Source organism: Pelophylax lessonae (assembly GCF_965119305.1).
Source record: "Pelophylax lessonae genome assembly, chromosome: 1".
NCBI lineage: Eukaryota > Metazoa > Chordata > Amphibia > Anura > Ranidae > Pelophylax > Pelophylax lessonae.
Genome location: NC_138768.1, coordinates 878,869,159 through 878,896,922, shown reverse-complemented (window position 1 = coordinate 878,896,922; position 27,764 = coordinate 878,869,159). Strand labels below are relative to the sequence as shown.

The following is a 27,764-nucleotide window of genomic DNA, read 5'->3' as shown; positions in this document are numbered from 1 at the left end:
TAGAGGATCCCGGACGAGCCCTCACGTGTAGCATGACCCTCTTGAGGGCTGCTGGGTAAGAGAACATTCTCTGCACTCCCTGGACCCTGAGAAACATCCAACCCGCTAGGCACTACAGGTTCAGTCATTTTCTGTGAGGTTATATAGTAATATTCTCAACACTCAGATACCAGTGTAACTGTTTACTGGAATGAAATAAATGTAACAGGTACAGAATAATAAATCAAAATCTGTAAGCAACAAGAAGTATGGTGTTAATCTCCCAAATCCCAGTGATATATCCGAAACCTGGGAGACAGACACCAGCATACGTCAGACACTTAGCAATATATATATATATATATATATATATATATATATAATTATATTAAGTGAGAGTGACTGTAATGTATTATTGTTGTATCCACTGTAATGTGACTCAGAAATAGTACCCTCAGCTATAATCAGCTTCTTCCTATTCAGCTAGACAATCAGCCTAAACAACTGGCAGAAACGTTCTAGAACCGGGGGCCCCCTTTAAGGTTTAAAGAAAGTGTAGTCACTCTGCTAGCAAGGGCTTGCGCTTCTTCGCCGGCAGTTGGAGCTCTTAATCATTCTTCTAGTGATATTAGTAATCCAAAAGGGTGCAAATGTTATTGGAAACCTAACTGCTGATGTATTCTGTGTGTATTTATATATACTTGCAGTTCCCCAAAGATCACCAGGCACTTTACTGCAGTGTCAGTGTCCACAAGTGATCCTCTTGTCCTCCTACAAGACCGCTACTTTTGGTGCTGCGTCACAGTAGGGAATCTCAGCACACTCTGTATTAGGCCGCTCTCCCAGCGCCACTCGCTGTCTCTTCTGTGCTCAAACTGGACCGGTCACCCTCCTGTAACTTCCGTCGTCCACTCCAGTCAGGATGTGCTCTCCGCATTCTAGGCCCCACTCTCAGGCCTCTCCCTGGTCAGTCTCACCCTGCAGCTCTTCTCCGCACAAACGCACTCCATGAGTCCCCGAAGCAAGAGATTGTGCATCCGACTCCGCCCCAATTTATACCGCCTCCCATGCTCCTCCGTGGATCCCTCAAAGCTCCCTGGGAGTGTGGTCCAGTCAATCCTTCAATGCATAGTTTCCACCCTCTTTCAAACTACATCCCCCATAATACAGTTCAGCACTCCTAGGAAGAAACCGATCCTCCTTATACAGTTCTTAAAGGAGCAACCAGACATGGCCCGAACTGCAATTCAATATAATAACACAGTAATTCTAGCATGGCTACACAATCATATTACCATATATCCCTCCTCCCAAAAACTGAGGACGGAATGACCTTAGAAGGTAATAATAAGTTTTAAAAAAGAAGAAAAATATGCTACTATTTTTCCAGAGTTAGGTATTTATGAAGGAGTTGATGTCCCACTCATTCACATTCATCATGGGGAGTAGGACTGCAACTTGTAAATCGAAAAAGTTGCTAGACTTGGGACCCCTCTAACATTAGACCCTCCTCTCCATGAAGGTAAATATTTGTCTATTATCTGGAATTGAGTACCACTAGGGTTCTTATTGTGCTGTTGCAGGTAATGTTTGGGTACACTGTGGTTTGTTTTACCCTTTTTTGTAGTCGCAATATGCTCGTTTACCAAAAAGGACTTATGGTTCTACCTACGTATTGTTTTCCACATGGGCAGGTCAGAAGGTACACAATATTTTTAGTAGCGCAGACAACTATCTGTGGGTATAAACCCTTTGCAATCTGTTGGTTCAAAGTATGTGTTAATCTTGAACTGTTGGTTGGTAATCAATATCCCGAAATCAAGAAAATGTATTTTCTCTTTACTTGCCTCGTAACTCAGAGCAATACCCCTTTTGTTATTATTAAGGCATAGAATAAAGTCAAGTAAAGATTCTTAATCTCTGTCTAGGGATGAGCTGAACATTGGCTGTTCGCTTGTTCGTCGAATGACGAACAAATGGGCTTCTTTGCGGGAACTTCAAGTTCCCGCATTATCATGGACTCTGACCTCTGATTCCAATAAATCACCTGCTGGCCAGGGAATTCGAAACCACAGCCACCTCATTGCAAGCCTGGTATTCTACCACCTATGCCACTCTTAAGCCTGCTTAAGCTGAACACACTCTCCCTAACTTTTATCTCACCCCCCCACCCCAAAGCACCTTGCCCCCATGTTGATGGGGATAGGGGTCTCTTCCTGACAACCGTGGGCTGTGGTTGTGGTGGTCTGCGGGGGAGGCTTATCGGAATCTGGAAGCGCCCTTTAACAAGGGGGCCGCCAGATCCCGCCCCCCCATGTGAATGGATATCGGGTACATCGTACCCCTACCCATTCACCAAAAAAGTGTACAAAAAAAAAGACAAAAGCCAGTTTTGGAAAAGTTCTTTAATAAAAAAAAAAAAAAATGTCCCCGATGATCAATAGCCCGCCAACCCACCCACCCGCCTGAAAAATAGAAAAAAAAAAGAAGCTCCTGCTTCTACGGACACTTCCCGCACTCTGAGCTGTTTTGATTTTGACAGCTCTTTTTTAGGGATCTGACGTCACGAGCTGCCCCACAATGCACTGCTCAGGTGCAGTGAATAAATGACTGACGTCATGTAATTTATTCACTGCACCTGTGCAGTGCATTGTGGGGCCGCTTGTGACTTCAGGGGTCTAGTATGGATTATGTGGGGGACCCCATGCCGTTTTTTTTTTCATTTTTTCGGGAGCCGACAATACATTACAGCCTCGAGCAAGTTTAAATGACATATTTTCCTTTACAAATGTCAATATTTCTGCAGCAGGCTACAAACATCGCACACTTTACAGGCACATTAAGGTGGCCCCCCAGGCAAGATATTTAAAGGAATTTTTCATTTTTATTGCTTCACTTTAAGTATTAATAAAATCACTGCTCCTGTAAAAACGATTGTTTTAAAACAAATTCTTTGCATTGATTCATGTCCCCCAGGGCAGTACCCAGGTCCCCATACACTTTTTTGGGCCAATAACTTGCATTTAAGCCTTTAGGACTTTTGATTTTCCATATTTCTGTCCCATAGACTTTTATGGAGTTCGCATGTTCTCTAGAACATCTCCCCTGTTAGAGATGTTCTGGTGCGAACCGAACAGAGGGATGTTCGACTCATTACTATCTCTGTCCCACTGATTGATGGGGAATCAGATTGGTTTACCACACCGCATTAGGTTTGGGAGAGCTCATTCGCCTGATGCCTGCTTGACTCAGTACTAATAGCATTGGAGTCCATGTAATCTGGTACTCTGGCAAATCTAAATAAATAAAAATTCATGATGAACGATCACAATTGATGAATGTCACATTTATTAAAAATTGGTGAAAGAACTGTTGAGCAGGATGCATTCAAACAGTGAGGCAGTACCTGTTATGGGAGTCAGGGGGATGGATGGAAACGTCTCTCCAGCTTTGGTAAAGGAGCCTCAGGGGCAGCCGCACAAGAGGAATGACGGAGAGGGATATGAGGCCTGAGGGTGGGGGGGGGGGGGGCAAAACCCCCGATAACCGAACCGGTCGCAGGTCCGCAGCACACCGGCGTCTCCTCGCTTCAGATGTCCTGAGCGGCGCCGACGGATGACGTCATCGGCAGATGACGATTGGCTCCCGAGAGTCCGTTCTAGGCAGCAATACCGATGGTAACGGCAGCCTCACCATGCAGGACGTGGCACACACCACAACAACATTGGTCACTTCCTAGCAATGGGGGAAAGAAAAACGCCACAATAATGGAGATTACATGTTTCCGGGCAAGCCCTTTGTCAGATCTGAGGAGGAGGATATATAGGAGGATCACAGGCGCTCTGTGATCATTTCAGAGAGAACAACGGTCTACTGTGTTTACAACAGCGGACCGTCACTCTCTCTCAGTGGGGAGCCATAGCGAGTGCCCGGCGGCAAGAGAGGCCTCCGGCCCCGTGGATCAGCCCCCCCGCTGCCTAGTGGGGGTGGGAGCATGCCGCTGGCAGCACGCTCGCCCCCAGCACCGCTCCCATGATCCGACGTACCCATATGCCGATTCACGCAGCCAAGCCAGCCTGCCCCAGTATACATGCGGCTGGCAGTGGGCAAGCAGGTAATAGCATTCGCTGAGCCTACCCCAACCACCTTCAGCTTTTCAGTAGTTATTGTTGTATTATTTATACTTACATAACTTATACATTTTTAATAAAAAAACATTTTTTTGTTATAACGGCTTATACAAACAATTTTGGAAAATCTTACATAAAACTGTTTTCCTTTTTCTTTTTTTTCACAAAGGTTAAAGATGTAGAAGAGACATTCAGCAAACTCTTGACCATGCATGGAATTCTGGAAGACGGAATAATGCAAAACAAAAGTTTAGCTGAGAGGATCATTGCACTGCAATATAAAATGATACACGTATATGCTCTAAAAAAGAACTTACCTCTTCATGCCTTTCATAATTTGGATCATGTGTTTTATTATGAGAATCTGTCTTTAACAGAACAAGTTAGGCTTCTAAAAGCCATGATAGAGGTCACCATGACCGATGCTATAACTCTCAGCTCATCTGGAGAAACACAGATGGAAGAGAAGACGGTATTGCTGCTCCATATTGTGGAAAAGCTCTATCAAGACAGTAAGACCACAGCTGGGAACATTGTCATTAACATGATCCAAGAGTTTTCAGATGTCTGTAAGGAACAGCTGATTCTGATCCTGTTCAATGGAATTTGGAATCCAGTCCAGGCATTAACATTTTACTTAGAAGCTTGCAAAGCTGGAACTTCCCAGGAGAACATAGAAATAATTCTCCATCAAGTAAAGACCTTCCAGCTTGGACTGGATATGCCGATTGACGTTCTGAAAAAAAAGAATCCCTTGAAATATCTGAACACAGAAATGGAAACTGATAAAGATGTGAAGACACTCATACAAGAAATGAGACAGCTGAGCTATCCAGAAAATGTCCTACATTTTCTTGAAAATGTCTTAGAAAAACTGATGTTTGATCTTCCTAAGTTTGCAGAGAAAGATCTTGATGCTGATATGAAAGAAGAAGCAATCCAAATGATAAGGGATTTTGACCTGACCAATCCCAGTGTGGAAGTTATGATGAAAATGTTGATTATATTATCAGTAGCAGTTGAAGACACTACAAGTGTTATTTCAGAAGACCATACAAAGATTGTGGGGGGATATTTTCCTAGAGCCACTCAATTTGCTTCTGTCATAAGTCTGCTCCTTTCAAATTCTCAGAATGTTAAAGGTTGTCTGCTGGAAATTGGTACCGGAGAAGGAAAATCCTGTATTGTGGCATTGTTTGCCTTGATACTGGCAATAAGAGGAAAAACAGTAGATATTATCACCAGTTCTCCAGTCTTGGCTCGTCGAGATGCAGAAGAATGGAGTAAATTATATGAAAAATTTAATATAACCTGCAGTGTTATTCCTCCAGCCCATGTAAATGCACCTGCTGATTCCAAAGACCCAACTGCAGCCATTTGTAAGGCCTATAATTCACACATTGTATATGGAACAGTTGAAGACTTTGCTGCTGACATTCTGAGACAGGAATTTGAAAGACAAAAGACCCGAAATGAACGCAAGTTTGATGTCGCCATTGTAGATGAGGTGGATTATATGACCCTGGACAATGGAGTGCAAATTACTTTTCTTTCTCACGATGCTACCGGGATGAGACACTTGGACCAGCTACTGACAGCAATTTGGGCAAAACTCCATAAGTGTCAAAGAATCATGGCGGAATCTGGTGAGATGTACTGGGCTCCAGGAATACAATATTTTCACAAGCTTGCAACAGATACTGTTTTTGGACAAGAAACAACTGAGCATTTCAGTTCTATTCATATCCTAGAATTTGGGGTGCAGCTCGGTCTCCTCAGTGAAGAAGAACTACAGGAGGTTAAGGCACAAACATCTTCTGAAACAAGTGACCTACAACAGACAAAGCTAGAAAAGCTGATAGTAAAATTTGGACCACAGCAAGAGAAAGATCTGCTGAAAATCTTTGGCAAAGTTTTGGAAGATTCCATCCAGTTTAGGTTTTATGAATTAAAGGATGACAAAGCTTCTTTTATTGAAACCAGCTGTGATTCCGGAGAGCCAATCAGTGTCCTCCTCCTCCCACAAGGACAAGCATGTTTGCTGATGACAATAAAAGAGCTGGTGAACATTACCGTTGAAGAACTATCTTTGAAAATTAAATACTCGGATGACTACAGACCAGAAGACATCATTAATAAAGAAAATGCCAGTGTCATTTTAATCCCTAAACACCTGAAAGAGTACACAAAGAATAGACTTCCTGTCTTTGTGGAGAATGCTCTTCAGGCCATCATGATGGAAAAGGGTAGAGAATACACCATAGACAGCAGAGACAAATCAAATTCACCCGAGCATCATAGCATAATTCCAATTGACTTTAAATCCACAGGTGTTTTGGAGAAAAATAAGCGCTGGGGAGATGGTCTGCAGCAATTTCTGGAACTAAAACATCGACTAGCCTTATCTCAAATATCTTGTGTCACCAACTTTATGTCCAACTTCCATTTCTTTCAGAGATACCTCTCTGGTTCTGGAATATACGGGGTGTCAGGTACTCTAGGGGATGAAGCTGATTTTATCTTTCTGAAGAAGCATTTCAAAACATATTGCTATCCTATGCCCACTCATCGTTACACTAAGAGGTTGGAGCTACCAGTTCTGCAAGTGTATGGAGGTCGGGAAGCCTGGATTAGGGAAATCTGTATGTTGGTGAAGAAACAAACAAGTCCAAAATGTGGGACTGAAGGGCAATGTGTCTTGATGGTTTGTGAGGATGTAAAAACTGCGGAGGAGGTTCAACGTCAGTTGATCAACCTTAGAGCGATATCAAATGCAGACAAAATCACTATGTACACCAGAAGTGACAAACACAATGTAGAAGCAAAAAAATTTGAGTCAGGTGAAGTAATTTTGGCAACAAATCTTGGTGGTCGAGGAACAGATATCAAAGTTACCAAAGAAGTCAACAAAAGTGGAGGTCTAAGTGTCATTCTCACTCATTTTCCCAGCAACAGAAGAGTAGAAAAACAAATATTTGGACGTACATCACGTAAAGGAAATCCAGGAACGGTGCAGATGGTGTTAAATCAGAATGATCTGGCTGCTTCTTACCAGGGACAAACTGTGGAGGAGATGAGAAAACTGAGGGAAAATTATGAAAAAGAACGTATTTCAGACATGGAAAATGATGAGCTTGTGGAAGTCAACATGCGTCATGAGCTCTTTACTTTGTTTTGTCAATGTCTGAAGAAGTTTGACAGTCATTATTCAGTGGAGGAGAAACAGGAATCTTACAGTCAACAAAGCTTGGAAGCAACCTCAAAAATGGATTACCATCCTGCCCTAAACTCCTTAAAAGAGACCTGGGCTTTATGGCTCACCACTCATGAAGATGACATCAATGACCACAAGGAGTTAGGGCCAATGAAAGGTGATCTTAGCTTAACTCTGGAGGCCAAGTCTGAGAACCTTCTACAAGGAAGAAGTGAAAATTTTTATGACTATGTTAAGGTCGCTGTGGATCGGACATGCTTACACATCAATGACAAGGAAAAAGATTACGGTGCATTATCTTGTTGGGAAAAAATTGAAAAAACTGACAATATGTATCGGGCAATCTCCCTGTACAATCGTGCCTTCATCACTATTAACATGGCCAAGGAAGACTATAAACAAAGTGCTATTACCTTACTGAGAGAAGCCGAAGCAGCTCTGGTAATTTATACCTCTGAAATTTGCAATATTAATGTCTTTGGAGACTTGACCCAATGCTCCAAATTTAAACAACACAACCATGAATCTAATTTTGACTTTCAGAAACAAACAAAGATGCAATTGCTGAATTCCTGGAAAAATTACATTGAAAATTCAGTAAAAAAGTTGGAGGATTTGGACAGAGAGGGAAATGATGCAGTAACTGAGCTGACCAGTGTGTTCACACTCTCTTCAACTGAGAACAGCAGAAAAGTAGAGACAGATGAGATGTACCTTCTCTATGATTATGGACTTTTCTTTGTCTATGAGGTGAAACAAAAGCCAAAGTTCTGCCTTGATGCCCTCATTTGTTTTTTTCTTGGAGCATTACAAATTGTGGCTGGGATATTGATTTGTGGATTAACATGTGGAGCAGCAAGTCAGTTTGGATTAGGTCTCATCTCTGAAGGTGTTAGTGACATGTTGTCAGGCATAGAAGGTATGATCAAGGGTACTTTTGATTGGGCACAATGGGCAGTATCAAAAGCTATAAGTATTGGAATCTCTCTTGTGACAGCGGGATGCAAACTCATTTTTAAAGGTGTTAAAGCAATGTTCAGCATCACCAAAGACCTTCTCAATGGAACACGGACATTCAGCTCACTAGCTAAAGATGCAGTTCAATCAGGAAAGATATTTTTTTCATCAGCCACTTCTGGTCTGAAATCAATAACATCTTCAGCATCAAGGGATGCAATCACTAAATCCTTCAAGGGACTTGCCACCAGCTCAGCTGCAAAGAAAGCCATGCTTGAGGGCACAAAATATGCTGGCAAGGAACTGATCAAGCAGGGAGTATCAAAAGCATTTGACTTTGCAATTGACCTAGCTTTTAAAGAAGCACTTAAAAAGATTTTTGAGGATTGCTTTCTGAAGAAAATACACACCACTGTGAAGAACAATAAAGATCTGGAGGAAGGTCTCATCAACTTCATTGTAACACAAGCTGTTCCAGAGACTGCAAAGGGGCATTCTGGTTATGTGATACCTCTAAAAAACAAAGAATTAATTAAAGATTCAATTAAAAAGTTGGTTCAGTCAGCTTTGGAAGACATCTTCAGTCATCATGAGACCTACAATGAGGTTCAATCACACTTAAATACCACAACTAACTTTATTATACAAATACTAGAAACACAGGTTTCCTCGTCAACCCTGGAAAAAGTTAAGCTTTGTATATGCATTACAAATGCAGGACTAGAAATTGCAGATCTTGTAAAATCTGTTCCCATTGAGCCAATAATCAATGAAAAACTAATACCTTATATCATTTCTGATATGTCTGAAGGCTTCTCCAGTGTGAAAGATGCACGTAGCAAATTCAAAGAGGTTCTCAAATTGAAAGAAAAATTGAGGGATATAGTATCAGAAGATATATCCAGAACTTTTATCGATATAATGGTTGACCAAGTTTCATCTCTCGTACAAACTACATGGGAAATCCCTTATGTAAAAAAAAATGTGACAAAAATAAAAGACAAAGCAGTAGAATGGTTTGAGAAGATACCACAGAAATACTTTCATATCCACCAAAAAATGAATGTGGAACAAAATCCCAGGAATGGAGAGCAAGACACCAAAATAAATCCAGAGGAAGCGGAGTCACAGATAACCAAATTATTGATGAACAAGGACCAAAACCTTGACCTGGAACTCAATGTCCTAACTAAGAGTGACCTCATTGAGGGTCGAGGAGTAAAAATTATATCTATAAAGGAGGATGGTACAACCGTGTCCACAGAATATTACCCTGGAAAGAACTCATCGTCTGAGACCATTGTGCTTCAGATGAGGTGAGAAACATATTTTCTCTTACGTCCTCCAACAGTCGCCGCCACTTCATAATCTTCACTAATGGGGTTATTGACCTTTGCTCCGCAGGAGTAGCTAGGCAACAAGATTTGTTAATATCAAAGCTTTTAGCATATCACACCCCTAGGGGGTGGTCCCCTCAGTCAATACCTCCCTGCTTCCTGCATTCTCAACTCAGTTTCTAATGCCTAGCTTAGGAGTAGCTGGCTGATCCTGTGCTGGGGCTTTCAGTCTCAGCCTTCTATCCTCTTTTTGATTTTATTTCAAGTGTTTTTCGCTTTCCTTTACTTAGCTGTTTTTTTCTCAGCATTAGTTTAGTTTCTTCAGATGAAGATGATCATGCGGTGCTGGGTCTCGGACTGGCCACCCTGGATCCCAGGGTTTTCAGGGCCAGGGGCTTCCCAGCCTGCCAGGGATGCTGTCTGTGAGGTGGCTACCTCACCGGACGCCATTTGCGGTTTCGCAGTTCCACTGCGTCCTGACTGCGACACTCCCTGTCCTTAGGCAGCGGTTTGGTCGCTGGAGAAGGCTCCCCACGCCATCTGGACTGGTAAGTGCACTTCTATGTGGGGACCTGTCTGTTTTGGGTGTCAGTCTGTGACTGTGTGACCCTGCATGTCTGTGTATGTGCTGAGCTCCCTGTCAGATTCCTGTGTGGAATAGCTGCCTTTCTGTGGGCTGCGGGGGGGGGGGGGGGGCTCTCCCGCTCTGCTATGTGAGAGTATGGGGCAGACTGGACTTAGACATGCTGTGCGGCGGCCGCTACTGCGGCCCGCCGTTTTTTTGCGGCAAATTATGGTGACCGGCCCTGTGTGGTACGGCGCGGTGTTTTGGCGCCAAACGCCGCCATTTTGGCAGCGATCGATCATACAGCCACATGTCGGTGCCATTTTCTAATTGCCTAAAATGCCTCAGCCGAGCGGCCATTTTTGTGTAGCCTGCATAGGCTTTATAGGGCGGTCAGTCATTGCATCACTTCCTTTTGCTCTGGATCAGCGATCGGTGGCAGCAGCCTGTGTGGTCTCTCCAGGTTTTTACCTTTCTTTTCCCTGTATTTCCTTGCTCACTGTCCTTATCCCTGTGGGGGTTGGTGCATACAGTAGTGTGCGGTGGGCTACGCTCGCCGCGGTCTTAAAGGGGCAGTCCTCCTTTTTTCAATTATTGCTGGGGCATGGATTCTCAGGATTGCAAGTTTCCTCCCACCTTGGTGGGGGGCCAAGGGGCTGCTGCATCCCCCGAGGGGGCTGATCTGGCTGCTATTGTGGCGAACCTGGCTTCTCAGGTGCAGATGCTAATGGCTGATCGATCCGCAGAACGGCCCAGATTGTCTATTTCCTCTGATTCAGAGGGCGATGGGGCTGCTATGGCTGGCGTGCCCTTCTCAGGGTCTCGCTCATCTTGGGGGGTCTGAGGGGGAGGCTGAGGTAGAAGGGGTTGATAATTCTCCCCCTGGCTCGCCTGAAGAGCTTGCACTCATGGATGAGTTGGTTGCTTCTATCAAGGAAACACTGCGTTTGCAGGATGAACCATGTCCTCCTGCTTTGATGTCCTCTTATGGGACGCAAAGGAAACGCAAAACAGCGCAGGTTTTTCCCTGCCCTGCGGAGTTTCAGCGCGCTGTTGATGAGCAATGGCGCAATTTAGAGAAGCCTTTTACTGTGCCAAGTAGGTTCAAGCCTGATATGGCTGAAATGTTGGTCGGTTGACCAATCATCTCGCAAGACTTTGGCTAATTTGCCCTATGCGGGATCTCGCCTTTTTGGCGAGTCTTTGGATACTCTGATAAAGGGAATTTCTGGGGGTAAGAGCACTCTCTTGCCCCAAACTCACAAAAATAAGTTTGTTCGCGGTAAGAAGAATACCTCGTTTAGGCCCTCTCAGGGGTCCTTTCATGCCTTTCGGTCGCAATATAAGGGCAAGCCCTTCAAGGGCCAAGGCTCCCAGAAGAAGCCGTGGGCAGGTAAGCGGAAGTCCGGCCAGTCCGGGTCCGCTGCCCATGCCAATTCGGCCTGAAGGGGCACCCTCACCCGGTTCTGGGGTGGGGGGACGTTTGCTCGGTTTTCTTCAACCCTGGCTGGCCCGCATTCGGGACAGGTGGGTTCAGAAAATCGTTCGATCTGGTTACAAGATCGAGTTTCTCTCTCAGCCGGCGAGCAGATTTTTTCCCTCAAATCTTCAGCTGTCTCCGGAGCGCTTGCAGGATCTGCACCTGGCGGTGCGGGACCTGCGGGCCCAGGGAGTGGTGGTTCCGGTGCCTCATCGGGACAGATTTCGGGGGTTCTATTCCAATCTGTTCACTGTGCCCAGAAAGGAGGGCAAGGTACGTCCGATTTTGGACTTAAAAGCTCTGAACCGCTTTGTGCGGGTTCGCAAGTTCCGCATGGAATCCCTGCGCTCAGTGGTAGCTGCCCTGGTTCCGGGGGAATTCATGGCCTCCATCGACTTGAAGGATGCGTACCTTCACATCCCCATTTTCGAGGGTCACCAGAGGTACCTTCGATTCGCCATTGCGGAGGATCATTACCAATTCGTGGCGTTACCCTTTGGTCTCGCTTCGGCTCCGCGGGTTTTCACCAAGGTGCTTGCACCGGTCCTGGCTTTACTGAGAGCCCAGGGCATCTCTGTCTTGGGGTATCTGGACGGTATCTTGATTCGGTCTGCGACCAGTCAGGGCCTGGTGAACGACCTGTCCATCACGATGCAGACTCTGCAGGAGTTCGGTTGGACGATAAATTTTTCCGAAGTCGACGCTGTGTCCGTCGGTACGTCTCCCCTACCTGGGGATGATTCTGGACTCTGTTCAAGCGAAGGTCTTCCTGCCGGAGGACAAGCTCCGGACTCTTCAGGACGAAGTCAGGTTCCTCAGGGACAATCAGTGCTCGTCCCTCCGGACATGTATGCGATGTCTGGGTCTAATGGTCTCGGCTTTCGAGGCGATTCCCTTCGCCCAGTTTCACACGCGGGATCTTCAGGCGGAGATCCTGGCCAAGTGGGACGGGCGGCCGCAATCTATGGATCTGCGGATTTCGTTGAGCCGCCTCACCCGAAGGGGTCTTTTGTGGTGGCTCCAGTCCCCAGTGGTGTCGGGGGGCAAGTCCTTTCGTCCTTTGTCGAGGACGGTGATCACCACGGATGCCAGCCTGTCGGGCTGGGGTGGTGTTCTGGGCGTTCTGTCCGCCCAGGGAACTTGGTCGGAGGAGGAGTCCTCCCTTCCGATCAACGTTCTGGAATTGCGAGCGATAAATCTCTGCCTTCTGCGTTGGACGGACAGGCTTCAGGGCCGTCCGGTTCGGGTGCAGACGGACAATGCCACAGCGGTGGCCTACATCAACCACCAAGGGGGCACCAGGAGTGCCCGAGCGGCTCGGGAAGTAGCCGACATTCTGTCTTGGGCCGAGACGCACGTCCCGGCGATATCTGCAGTTCACATTCCGGGTGTGGAGAACTGGCAGGCGGATTATCTGAGTCGCCAGACCCTGGACCAGGGAGAATGGTCCCTTCACCTGGATGTCTTTCAGATGTTGTGCGCAAAGTGGGGTTCCCCAGATGTGGACCTGTTCACGTCTCGTCTAAACAACAAGGTGGAAAGGTTCGTGGCGAGGACGCGCGATCCTCGGGCAGACGCCTCAGACGCGTTAGTGGCGCCCTGGCATCAGTATCGTCTGATGTATGCCTTTCCACCAATTCAGCTGCTGTCGAGGCTCCTTCGCAGGTTGGCCTCGGGACCGCACACGGTGATTCTGGTGGCGCCAGATTGGCCTCGCCGGTCTTGGTACGCAGACCTCGTGAATCTGGCGGTCGACGCTCCGTGGCGTCTGCCTCTTCGAGAAGATCTCCTGTCTCAAGGACCGATATTCCATCCTGCTTTACAGTCGCTGGCTTTAACGGCCTGGCTGTTGAAAGCCAGGTCCTGAAGGATAGGGGTCTCTCCCCTGAGGTCATTCCCACTTTGATCAAGGTTAGAAAAGCCTCTTCGGGGAAGATTTACTACCGTACTTGGAAGGCGTATTTTGCCTGGTGTGAGTCCAGGGGGTATTTCCCTCGCTCGTATTCGGTATCGAGAGTGTTGGCTTTCCTTCAAACAGGCGTGGACCAGCGTTTGGCGTTGGCCACGATTAAGGGTCAGATTTCTGCGCTAGCCGTTCTTTCTCTGATGTGGGTACTGCGTTGCTTTAGGCGCGGCTGCGTTTTTTCCCACCCCTCATGTCTACACTGCTCTGGGACGTCCCCATTAGTGAAGATTATGAAGTGGCGGCGACTGTCGGAGGACGTAAGAGAAAACTGAATTTTTGTAAAATCTTACCGTAAAATTCCTTTCTCTGAGTCCTCCGACAGTCGCCGCCCCCGCCACTCTTTTGGGGTTTGTTTATGTACTCTACTGCTATGCTACTGAAACTGAGTTGAGAATGCAGGAAGCAGGGAGGAATTGACTGAGGGGACCGCCCCCTAGGGGTGTGATATGCTAAAAGCTTTGATATTAACAAATCTTGTTGCCTAGCTACTCCTGTGGAGCAAAGGTCAATAACCCCATTAGTGAAGATTATGAAGTGGCGGCGACTGTCGGAGGACTCAGAGAAAGGAATTTTACGTTAAGATTTTACAAAAATTTAGTTTTTCTCGCTTAGTTTATTGAATTGAACCCTTGCAAGAATATGATGATAAAGACATAATGACTGATAAGCAAACACTAAGGGGTGCCAACACATGCCCAATTTCATTAGGTCTGTTAAAATGAAACTATTTGCCAACTCATTACTGTGATTGGTTTCCCTTTCCCAAGGAGCCATACACAGACCCAAGAAAAGCAATACATTTTCCTGTTAAGGAACAGGGGAGGGCTGCCCGGGGATGAAAACTTCACCACCTGTCCTTTCCATGGTAGGGATAGATTTCTATGAGCTAAAGAAACTGTACTATGCACATGTGCCATGGCGCCGGGTGAGTGTGGTGAAAGTGGGGTGTTCCTATGCGTTATTAGTACTGTATTTTCTGGCGTATAAGACTACTTTTGAACCTCAAAAAAATCCCCCAAAAATGGGGGGTCGTCTTATACGCCGAGTATAATATCTCCAAGGTAACCTAAGTATTACCGGTAGATGTAATCTCTCAAGGTGCTGGCTGTGTGGGAATCCTGTACCGGTATACCATATGTACTGTAGCTTCGGCTACATACAGTGTACCACTCTGAGCCAATCACGGAGAGCGATGTATTCTATTATTCAATGCAAAGCCTGCTTGGAGTAACATCAGCCCACCTCTCTGACTCTGCCAATCCGAGCAGGCTTTGCATTCAATAATAGAATACATCGCTCACTGTGATTGACTCAGCGCGGTATACTGTATGTAGCCGAAGCTACGGTAGATACAGTATACCGGTACAGGATTCCCCCTCAGCCAGCGTCTTGAGATTACATCTACTGGTAATACTTATACTTAGGGTACCTTGGAGATATTATGAGAGATTACATTTATTACAGTACTTGGGGTACCTTGGAGATCTATGAGAAATCTGATGTTTTTCAATGGTGTTGCCTTGCTTCGGAAGGGGGAGGTAGTCTTATACGGCGAGTATAGCCCAAAACCTATGTTTTAACTTGAAAATTAGGGGGGTCGTCTTATACGCCCAGTCGTCTTATACGCCGGAAAATACGGTACATACATTTTCAGGTTTTTCAGCATCATCTTATATTGTATCTCTCAGAATTAGGTCACATGACATGTCAGAGCCACAAAGGAAGTCAGTACTGGAAGACTTCCCCCCGCTAGATGTTGTGAACTCAAATCTGAACAGGAAGCAGGTAGCTAAATAAAGACCAGCATGGGCCACTGACTGCGGGCCCAATTTTGGTTAAAGGGTAAGTTCACTTTTCCTAAAATGTTACATGTTACACTCATATTCAGGGTGTAACATTTAACACATTACTGATGCAGCAGCCCCCTCACCCCCACACCCCCGAGTCCCTGTTGTGACAACGGGCTGGGTATCTTCTCCCCCACCCACTTTTTTCCTGCCCAACCGGCCGTGTCATTCATTCACAGAGTTCTGTGAATGGGAATACTACAACCACTGTCAGCTATTGTGGCCGATGGCTTTTAGTTCTCAATGAATTGCCAGGGCGCTGATGAGGGCATAGCTAGTTAATTGATTCTTCCTGTTATTCAGTAACTGCCTGCCTGTACTGGTTACGGGAAGACAGCTCCACTGATGGTCTGCAGGAGTCTGAGGTTGCACCCATGATCTGCTGATTGTGGGTGCAATGCTTTAAAAGCTCCTAATCAAAAAAATAATAAATAAACATTTTGTTTTTACCTGCAAAAAGATGTGCATTTATTTATTTTTTGTACAAAGGTGAACTTATCCTTTAATGTCCTAAATATGAATTATCTCCACACAGTGCCACTATTTCAACATACCTTAAAAGCACTGGCCAGGGAGGCAAATACCTGCCTACCCAATAGCCCCAGTTGAAGAGGTGTAGTACAACTAACAGAATAATCTGGCCATCAGTTACCCGACTTATCTGGAATAGCACAACATGACTGCTTACAATGCACTGTTTTATAATCCACCATTAGGAAGTTTCTCAAAAGCTTATAAACCTACACATGGCCTTTCCAGTTCTGGTGCCATTACCCTGTGTTCTGCTTCCTACAGCACATGTAATCTCCTAGCTGTCATTTTCAATGTGGGATGCTTTAAAGGATCATTGCACCACATTCTCCTTATGCTGTCACCCCAAATAGTGGGTATGGCTTCTTCCATATTAGAGATGGCATAGAGTTACAAACAAAAATGTGGTTCCTGCTCCCCTGTGCTACAAATTGAGTGGAGTTTAAGAGGTAGCTGGTGTTCTGGGTCCCTCTCACAGGAGTTTGGACTTGGCAGCAGTCTATCCTTAGGTCACTCTACAGGTACTCACAGACATGGAGACGGGTTGGTGCTGGGTGACTAGAAACTTAATCAAGAATGAAGCATGAGGTACAGAAAAGCTGACAGAATGAATTAGGCTGGATGCTGAGATCAGAATTTCTGACTCTGGACGCAGTAGAGAATGAGGGTGCAGAGATGGTGCAGCTGAGACTGTGGGTGTTGCCAAGTCTGTCGTATAAATAAGGAACAATGGAGACTATCGTTGTTGTGGAAACCAGGTTAGGGTGCAGCAGAGGTTTAAACTGTGGGTGAAGCAGTGACTGGGCTGTAGATGCAACAGAGACTTCAGCCATGGGTGTAGCAGTGAAAGGACTGCAGGTGTAGTGTGGACTAGAGTTGAGCGGACACCTGGATGTCCGTGTTCGGCGGGTTCGGCCGAACTTTAAAAAAAAGTCCGGGTCCGTGTCCCGGACTTTTGCCGAACTTTTCCCGGACACCGAACCCCATTGAAGTCAATAGGGCCCCGAACTTTCAGGCACTAAAATGGCTCTAAAACACCAATGGAAAGGGCTAGAGTGCTGCAAATGGCAGCAAAACTTAGTTAAGAGCATGGCAAGTGCTCTGCAAACAAATGTGGATAGGGAAATAACTTAAAACAACAAAAAAAAAAACAGAAAAATAAAACAATGTTCTTCATCTCTGAAGGACGAGTAGGAGGGAGGTTGAGGTGGTGGTGGATGTGGCGGTGTCATAGGCGTGCGTACAGGGTGTGCCGGATGTGCCTGGGCACACCCTAATCACCTAGGGCACATAGCATTATCGCTCTGTTTGCCAGTGAGGAGATGGGAAAGATCTCCCTCGGACCTGGGAGAGTAATGTATTGGGGCCATGTACATGTAGGCAAACGCATGCATGTGTATTTAAACTTTGGGGTGCACACCCTAATGCAATAGGCTGCGCACACCTATGGGCGGTGTAGGTGGAAGCGGCGGTGGAGGAGGACCAGGGCCGGATTAAGAGCATCATGGGCTTGGTGCTGAGGATTTTGAAGGGCCTTAAGGGCCGTGCCTTGGCATGCACCCAGAGGAGGAAGGGTGCAGCCATGCATGCCTAATTCCTTATGGGATGCTGTCTCTGAAGCCCATAAACACATCCATGCATCAGCAACTGTCCCTCCTTGTCCGGCCTTTTGATCCCCAAAGGTTTTTATTGAATAGCGGAATAGGAAATATGATCAAAAAAAGTGTATGTATCTCACACGTACACAACCACACTAGGCCCCAGTTACTATTGTTTGTACCCCTAAAAGGCTGAATGAGGAGTAGGAGGAGTATGGAACAGGCAGCACCCTCAAATCTTCAGAAGTATGAGATGAACCCCAAAAACCCCAAATATCATTCAGCTCTGCTGCAGGCCACAATTTAGTTTTTTTTAACCCAAGGCTGTATATTGAATAGTGGAATAGAAAAAAAGTGTATGATTTCTGAAACCACTCAATATTAGCACATGTGAACTGAACACAGCAGTGTATGATCAGTCACTCAGCACAGCACAGCTGAAGGAAAAATGCTGCACACAGTGCCTGATAGAAAAATACTTTTCTCCCTCCTCCTCAGTGGGCAAAAAAGATTGTGTTCACTGCACCCCAAAAAGATTGTGTTCAATGCACCCCAAAAAGATTGTGTTCACTGCACCCCAAAAAGATTGTGTTCACTGCAGCCCACACACAGCAAAATGGATGTGGACCACTGACACCTGTCTATCTCCTATCCCACACCACACAGCAATATCGATTGTAGTTTGTAGAACACACTGTCTGACCCTAAAAATCAGCAGACTCTGTCCCTAAAAGGATTGATAAGATCGTAGATCGGTCACTGCAAACCCCACCCCACACAGCAATATCGATTGTAGTTTGTAGAACACACTGACCCTAAAAATCAGCAGACTCTCTCCCTAAAATACCTACAACTCGCCCTGCCTAACACACTCCCACCTGTCCCTCAATTCTATCCGGACACAAATGTTTTTTTTTTTTTCCTGTCTGTCCCTAATCAGCAGCCAGCACCCCAAAAAGATTGTGTTCGCTGCACCCCAAAAAGATTGTGTTTACTGCAGCCCAAAAAGATTGTGTTCACTGCAGCTCACACACAGCAAAATGGATGTGGACCACTGACACCTGCCTATCTCCTATCCCACACCACACAGCAATATCGATTGTAGTTTGTAGAACACACTTTCCCTAAAATTCAGCAGACTCTATCCCTAACAGGATTGAGAAGAGATCGTAGATCAGGACTAAGTGCAGACCCCACCCCACACAGCAATATCGATTGTAGTTTGTAGAACACACTGTCTGACCCTAAAAATCAGCAGACTCTCTCCCTAAAAGGATTGATAAGATCGTAGATCGGTCACTGCAAACCCCACCCCACACAGCAATATCGATTGTAGTTTGTAGAACACACTGACCCTAAAAATCAGCAGACTCTCTCCCTAAAATGCCTACAACTCGCCCTGCCTAACACACTCCGACCTGTCCCTCAATTCTATCCGGACACAAATGTTTTTTTTTTCCTGTCTGTCCCTAATCAGCAGCCAGCACGTTGATGTGTGCTCTCTCCCTGAACTAAACAGCAGAATGACGCCGCAGCGGCGCTGCCTCGAACTTATAAAGACTTGGTCACATGCTTCAGATGGCCAATCACAGCTACTGATACATTTGTAGGCATGGCTGGGATGGCTTAGGCACACCAGTTAAACGCTTGTTGATTGGCTGTTGAAAGCCCGCCATGAAAAGCGCGCCAAAGCATGCAAAACCTGGAAATAAAACGACCGAACACGGACTTTTACCCGCATATACAGTAAAGTTTTCGGGTCCGTGTTTGGGTAACAAAAATCCAATTATTCGGTACGAACACGAATAATACAGTCCGTGTTCGCTCAACCCTAGTGTGGACCTAATTGGTAGCAGCGGAGTCTTTGGGTGTGAATGCAGCAGTGTAAAGACTGCGGATGCAGCATAGACTTTGGACATAGCAGTGGAAGGGCTGCAGGTGTAGCAAAAACCAGCCTGAGGTACTGCAGAGGTTTAGTTTGCAGATTGTGTTTACAGTGGCTGGGCCTTGGATGCAGGCTGGGATACAAACCAGGTATAGGCTAGAATGCAGGCTGAGTAAAGAGAAGGAACTGTCATGTGACACATCACGTGACAGGGCTGTAACACTGCAGGCAAAATCCAGAATGTCCAGTTAGGTGCAGAGAGAGTGAACAAATCTTTTGTACAGTATATAGAAGCAGCAGTGAAAAGCCACTTTTGTATCTGAGACCAGATTCATTTGAAGGAGGTTTGTAAGTTGACTAGAGCAGGCACATCATGAGTCAGTAGGATAGCAGACAAGACCCAGGGGTACTTACCATAGACTACAAAGAATGGAGATTCCCTGGAACTAGAGTTAACAACATTGTATGGCAAACTCAGCCCAAGGTCGAAAAGAAACCCTGTCATCAAGGTTGACGGAGACAAAAGGAATGAAGATACTGTTCCAGAGTGTGATTAGTTCTTTCCATTTGGCCATTTGTTTGAGTATGGTAAGTTGACAAGAATTGCAGAGAGATGTCCAAGGATTTACCAAGCGCCTTCTAAAGCCAGGAAGTGAACTGGATCCTCCTGTCCGAGATTATATGAAACAGCATTCCATGCAGTCTAAAAATGTACTGGATGAAGACTGGTGCCGAGGATATAATAGATAGGAGAGAGTAGGAAGAGGAGCAAAGTGAGTTATTTTAGAAAACCTGTCCACCACAACCCATATGACCATGCAGCTGTTGAAGAAGGGAAGGTCCATGCAGTGGCATACATACAGGGGTTGCGATTGTGACCCAGCCCCATGCTCCGGGGGGCCCGTCCGGCCACCCTGTGCACCTGGATGGGAGGAGCGTTGAGGGGAGTGGCATGTAGAGGATCCCTAAATGCAGCTGCTAAATACCTGCTTCTCCTTCTCTCCATCCTGCAAACATTCAGTGGCTGCAAGAAGGAAATAGAGGGCATTGATTGCTCTACATGCCACCCCTGCTATCTCCCTATCCCTGTCCTGCTGCCCCGGGCCCTGGAGTGCTCCCCTGGCCCCCCTTTGGTACCCCCCCCCCCGCAGTGCTGCTGGGTTTTCCCCTATATCTCCCCCCAGCTGCTGCAGTTTAAACTGTCAGGAGGCAGAGCGGGGGGAAGGAGTCGGGAAATGTACTGGTCCCTTCCTTGTCATAATGAGTAGAGTCAGTAATCGTTATATTTTTTTTTCATTCATAGCTGAGGCATAGTAAACTGTGTTTACTACACTTTAGTTTATGAAGGAATGGGAAGCTCTGTACAGTTAATTTCTCTGCTGCTCGAGGTGTCTTCAATCTCCTTTCTCTGTCTGAAAGGTCAAACATCAGAGGTCTGTTTAGACCCCTGATATTTCACCAAATTCTTTTTTTTTTTAAAATAATGAAAAATACAATTAAAAATAAATACACAAATTAAAATAGTAAAAAAAGTAAAAAAAAAAAAAAAAAATTAATTAATAATAAAAAATTATTGACACCAGTGGCGGAACTTGCGACCGGGCCCTGGCCACTTGCCACTGTGGGGGGGACCTCAAGAAGGCAGGAAGGGGGCCCACTGCAGGACTGTAATAAAGGGTCCCACGATGGGAGTAAAGGGCCCCGGGATCAATGGGAAGGGCACCGGCTGGGGGCCAGGGGGGCCTTCATGGTTTTTTGTGATAACAAAGGGTGAAAATTGCGCTCAGCAGTCACTATAAAGTGCTTTAGTGCATATGTAATTGATCACAAATTACAAAATATAAAACAAAACTAGTATACACAATAATATAGTAATTGAATGAACAATGGTGACTCATGTGATTCAAATAAAGTCCTTAAAGTGCTCAGTGCAGACTGTGTCTTTAGCAGCAAAGTTGGACTAGATGGGAACCTTCACCAAAAACACCTCCACCCAGTGGTAAGACAATATACCTCTTACCAGACAAAGATGACCCCTTAATTACGGGGGGTCTAAAACGGCACTGATCTCCACATAGGCTCAAAATGGTCCTCAGCGCTGTCTCTGCTCAAAGGATATTGGCCCAAATGCCTTAAAGAAGCTCCGGATCTCCGGGCATCATAATGCAAAAAAGAACAAAGGAAACTCCAATGGTGTAATAACGTCACATACTGGGGTTTAATGAAAAGAATTGCACTTACATCAAAGCAGTAATTTTTCGCCTGGAAGTACAATACAGCTGATCGGGTGGATGGGACGCCGCTTGCGCATCTGCGCTCCACCTCACCGGAACTCTACGGTCTCACATGTCCCGACGCACGTTTCGTCAGCCGCGCTGACGTCATCAGGGGATCATGTTTTTTGCACTGGGACCCTGAAGGTTCTAGTTATGTCTCCATGCTAAAACTCATGGCTGCTGTTCCAAGGGTTACTTAGGTAATAGGTAGAGAAACCAAAGTTCTTGCAGGCATACAACAGGGGACTTTGATCTAGGTACAGATGGAACAGGCTGCCACTATTTTTTTAATGTTCTCCTCACTCCTGGTCACCAACATCAATAGGACAGAAGGGAGAATGTCCTATGGGCCCTCAGATGATCTGCCAGTTGGAAAGTGTATTTCAAACCATCAAAAGCTTCCATGGCTTTTGAAGACCAATTTTTGTGATCAATATAGTTATGGATCAGGGCAGTAATAGGTGCCCTCAGAAAGGAGTATCCCATGATAAGCCAATGACTGTAAAACCAAGGAGTCACTGACATTCAGGCTAGCCAGAAGATGTATATTTGCAATGGCTGGCACTTTGTCATGATCTGATAGAAGGCTCTCTTTGGAGGCAATGTACCTGAGAAATGGCACTTTTTGTTGCTCATGGCACTTTTTTGCCTTGGCGTATAGCCCATTTTCCTGCAGGTATTGTAATACCATCTGCCGTAATACCATATGCCAACGATGTTCAATGAGGAAGAAAGAATAGAGAAGAATGTGGTCAAGATACACAACCACACACATAGAAGGGTCTCAAGATTTCATTGACAAGATGTTGGAAGACTGCAAGGGTATTACATAAGCCAAAGGACATTTTGTTATGTTACAGCCATATTTTCCTCAAAATTATACAAACAATACCCCCTAATGACAACTGGAAAGAAGTTTGTTTGAAATCATTGCAAATTTATTAAAAATAAAAAAATCACATGTACATAAGTATTCACAGCCTTTCAAAGGCACTAAAAATTGAGCTCAGGTGCATCCTGCTTCCACTAATCATCCTTGAGATGTTTCTACAACTTGATTGGTGTCCACCTGTGATACATTCAATTGATTGGACCTGATTTGGAAAGGCCCACACCTGTCCCACCATAAGGTCCCACAGTTATCAATGCATGTCAGAGCACAAATCCAGCCATGAAGTCCAAGGAATTGTCTGTAGACCTCCGAGACAGGATTGTATGGAGGCACAGATCTGGGGAAGTATACAGAAAAATTTCTGCCTCATTGAAGGTCCCATTCAGCACAGTGGCCTCCATCATTAATAAATGGAGGAAGTTTGGAACCACCAGGACTCTTCCTAGAGTGGGCCGCCCGGCCAAACTGAGTGATCGGGGGAGAAAGGCCTTAGTCAGGGAGGTGACTAAGAACCCGATGGGCACTCTAACAGAGCTCCAGCGTTTCTCTGTGGAGAGAGGAGAACCTTCCAGAAGAACAACTATCCCTGCAGCACTCCACCAATCAGGCCTGTAAGGTAGAGTGGCCAGACGGAAGCCACTTCTCAGTAAAAGGCACATGACAGCCCACCTGTTGTTTGCCAAAAGGCACCTGAAGGACTCTCAGATCATGAGAAAAAAAGTTCTCTGGTCTGATGAAACAAAGATGGAACTCTTTAGCCTGAATGGGAAGTGTCATGTCTGGAGGAAACCAGGCACCACTCCTAACCTGGCCAATACCATACCTTCAGTTAAGCATGGTGGTGGCAGCATCATGCTGTGGTAATGTTTTTCAGCGGCAGGAACTTGGAGACTAGTCAGGATAGAGAGAGACATGAACGTAGCAATTTACAGAGACACACTTGAAGAAAACCAGATTTAGAGCGCTCTGGACCTCAGACTGGGGCGAAGGCTCATCTTCCAAAAGCACACAGCCAAGACAACAAAGAAGTGGCGATGGGACAACTCTGTGAATGTCCTTGAGTGTCCTAGCCTGAGCCCAGACTTTAACCTGATTGAACATCTCTGGAGAGATCTGAAAATGGCTGCGCACCGATGCTCCCCATCCAACCTGATGAAGCTTGAGAGGTCCTGCAAAGAAGAATGGGAGAAACTGCCCAAAAATAGGAGTGCCAAGCTTGTAGCATCATACTCAAAAAGATTTGAGGCTGTAATTGGTCAGAAAGGTGCTTCAACAAAGTATTGAGAAAAGGCTGTGATACTCATGTACATGGGATTTTTTTTTTAATTTTTAATAAATTTGCAAAGATTTTAAACAAACTTCTCTGTGTGTAGAATTTTGAGGAAAATAATGAACTTAATCTATTTTGGAATAAGGCTGTAACATAACAAAATGTGGAAAAAGTGAAGCGCTGTGACAACTTTCTGGATTCACTGTAGCTGAATGGGAGGCTAGGTGCTAAACTGCAGCACAATTGTATATCCGCAACCAGATGCAGGGGCAGAGTCAGGTGCATGGGTAATTACAGGCAGCCTCAGAAGTGAAAACTAGGGTGGTAAGACATGTGATTGCAAACACAATAAAGGCGACCCAGAACACTCCTATGAGAATGTATGAATAGCAATGAATGTGAGGCTTGACAGGCACCTATAAATGCTCACAAATCCACACGGAACCTTGATGTCCAAAGAAAGAGCCACAATTTATTAATGACACAACAAGAGAGTCTTACATGGTGCAGCGCTAGAATACCAGAGCAGGTGAATGGAAGTTGGTTGGGGCAGGTGTTTGTTGAGACACACCAGAGCTGGTAACCAGGATGACATGTTTCAGGGCAGGCCCCTTTCTCAAATTGCAATTTTCCCTGAGCCTCTCTGCCATAGTTGGCAGCCATCTGTCACTCTGGGCTCTGTGCTCACCTGGAATCCGCACAGTACACCTGCCTCAACCAGCTTCCAGTCACCTACTCTGGTATTAAAGCACTGCACCATGTAAGACTCTGTTATTGTGCCATTAATAAATTGTGGCTCTTTCTTTGGACATTGTGGTTCAGTGTGAATTTGTGAGACTAAGACTGTCATTTACATTTATAGGTGTCTGTCGAGCCTCACATTTATTGCTATTCATATATTCTCATGGGAGTGTTCTGGAGCACCTTTATTGTGTTTGCAAACACTTGAATGCTACTCTTGTATCTCCTGTCTGATCAATGTTTATAAACAATGTTACTTTGTATCTCTCTTTCCTTGGTCTGATCAATGGTTATAAAATTATACTTTGTATCTTTCAATCTCCCGTCTGATCAATGTTTATAAACAACACTTTGTATCTCTTTATCTCCTGTTTGTGATCTGGGCTCCTGCTGGGAAGGGGAAGCTAAGCTGTTGAGTTGCTATTAGAAGAAGCAGGGGGTCGATGCTCACTGCTTGAAGGGGGGCTGGTGGAGATGAGCTACTGAGTCACTGCAAGAAGGGGGAGCAAGGAGACCTGAGATTCTGAATCTCTGCTCTTATGGGTGTGCAGGAGGAGCTGAGCTGTCCCTGCTGGGACATGAAGCATTGAGTACTGAGCTGTTAATTCACTTCTGGGAGGGGTCAAGGAGAGCTGAGATGCTGTGTCACCACTGGGATGGGGAGTAGGGTGGAGCTGAGCAGCTGAATCACTGTTGTGAGGGGAAGAATAGGTAGAGTCAGTGTTAAGAGGGGGCTGAGCTTTTGTGTGATTGCTTTGTTGAGGAGCTGAGCTGCAAAGTCACTGCTAGAATAAAGAACAGATGGAACTGAGCTGCTCATTGCTGTGAGGGGGATGCAGGAGGAACTACGCTACTGAGCCACTGCTGAGAGGAAGGTTCACAATGAGCTGAGCTGCTTGGTCACTGCCGGGGAGAAGGAGCAATGTACGCATAGGCTTTTAGCAGAGTTTAGGAGCTGCCATGTTTAGGTGAGCTTCAACTGCAAGAATCGCGTTTAGGATAGGAGCGCCAGCAGCAGGAAGATGCAAAATGTGGCAAAAATCACGGCATGTTAAATGTAGGCCAGTGTACATAAAGCCTAGGGTGGTGGGAGTAGTGGAAGTCAAGCTTCAAAGTCAAAGCAGGGACCATGGGAGATGAGATGCTGAGTTACTGCTAGAAACAGGAATATGGTTGAGTTGAGTTGAGCCGAGCTGCTTAGTCACATTTTGGAGAGAGAAGTACATGGAGTCTCTGCAGAGAATGAGAAAAGGGGCAATTGAGTTCGCATGGGGAGCAAGGTAAGCTGAACTGTTGAGGCACATCTGTAAGGTGAGAACATGGTTAGTTGATATGCAACTGTGAGACATTGATAGGAAAGAAAGTAGGGTAAGCTGACCTGCTGAAACCCTGCTATGAGGGGGAGAATGGTGATGTGAGTTTGTGAGTCACTGCTGGAAGGAGGAGAGCATGAGGAGCTCAGATGTTGTGTCACTGGTTGGAAGGGGTGAGCAGAATGAACTGAGTTGCTAAGTCACTTCTGGGAGAGGAAACAGGGTGAGCTGAGCTGTTAAGCCACTGCTAGGAGGGGAGAACAGGTGGAGTGAAGCTTCTGGGAGGAGGAAGCATGGGGAGTTGAGCTGCTGAGTCTCTGCAGAGAAGGAGATTCAGGTTGAGATGGGCTGCTGATTTACTCCTGAGCGGAGGAGCAGGGGGAGCTAAAATCCTGAGTCACTGCTGTGGAAAGGGATCATGTTGAGCTGAGCTGCTGAGTCACTGCTGATAGGGAGAAGCAGATCTAAGCTGCAGCAAGAAAGACTTGAACCACTTCATTGCTTCTGCTCTGATCTTTAGGGATGAATTGTTCCATGGTTCCTGCAGCTACAGAGGCCAGTTAAGAGTTGTTTTGAAGCCTATTTATTGCATGTTGTGAATATGCGGATAGTTGAACGTCTATTGCCTGACTGCTTTACTTTAGGAAGTTCATTCTAGAATGATGATGAGACAATATTAAAACATTTCTATTGTGTTACATAAATGTATTTATATTAATTTATTATTAATGTTATATACCATTTCTGTGTGTACCTTTATTTACATGCCTTCCTCTATTGTTCTTCAGTTCTCAATCAGAGTCAGGAAAAGTAAAGTTCCGCACTGCCAATTCAGAGGGCCATGAAGTCAGCAGCGAGTGGAGTGGACTGTATGATGTCATATCACAAGCCAGCGGAGTGAAAATCAGAAGTGATGACATTAAGGCATCCATCCATAACAAGGTAATAGTATTAGAGAGTGGCACTGTGATCCATTGCATGCCAAAAAAAGTATATGATAGTAATGCTTAAAAAGTCAGAGCAACTATTACCTGACACAGCCAAAGATCCTCGTTCAGTATTGGATGTTACCATGGTATCAGGGTATTTAAAAAAACTGTCAATCACAAAACAAAAACACAAAAGAGCAAACCCAGAGTGCAATGCACATCAGAATTACAATACATTTAAAAAAGAGAAAGGACAATGTGTTTCCGGGGTGGACCCCCTTTGTCAAGTCCAATTAAAAAAGTTTCCATGAAGTTTTAACCACTTGCCGACGGCCGCATGACTATTTACTGCGGCGGTCAGCCCCGTACAGGCAAAGTGACGTAGGACTACGTCGCTAGCCTGTGAGCCTCTAGGGGGCGAGCGCGTGCCGCCGGAGGCGCGCTCCCGCCCTCGCTCGTTCCCTAACAAGTCAGCGCGTGTGACTGGGGGACCCGATGTCCGCCGGTCACTCGCGATCTCCCCGTGGAGAGGGAGAAACTCAGGCGGCTTATGTAAACAAAGCCTCCTGCTACATGCTATGTAGGAAAAATCGCAGATCGCCGCCATTACTCGTTAAAAAAAACACCAAAAAATTACAGAAATCTTTCCCTTAGTTAGTAAATGCAATAAATATAAGTAAAAAGTACAGTGCCACCATATAAACACAATTGCTGAGGAATTCTATGTGATAGAAAGTCCAACAAATGCAGGTAATATAGGTCCAAGGTTGAAAGTTGAAGTCCAACACCGGAGAATGAGTCAATGAAGCTGGAAAAAATATTCACCACGTGCACCAAAAGGAAGAGGATGTCTG

At 45.6% G+C, this 27,764-nt stretch overlaps 1 protein-coding gene across 1 annotated transcript in view; it reads left to right on the top strand.

The window, feature by feature from the left end:
• Window positions 1-27,764, top strand: part of LOC309550539 (uncharacterized protein) — a gene marked incomplete at both ends in the record, with an annotated part of 1,004,737 nt that overhangs the window by 65,984 nt on the left and 910,989 nt on the right. Inside the window, 2 exons of the mRNA XM_082250895.1 lie at window positions 4,279-9,596; window positions 26,770-26,923. Coding sequence (XP_082107021.1) covers window positions 4,279-9,596; window positions 26,770-26,923 — 5,472 coding nt within the window. The remainder of the gene's footprint in view (window positions 1-4,278; window positions 9,597-26,769; window positions 26,924-27,764) is intronic.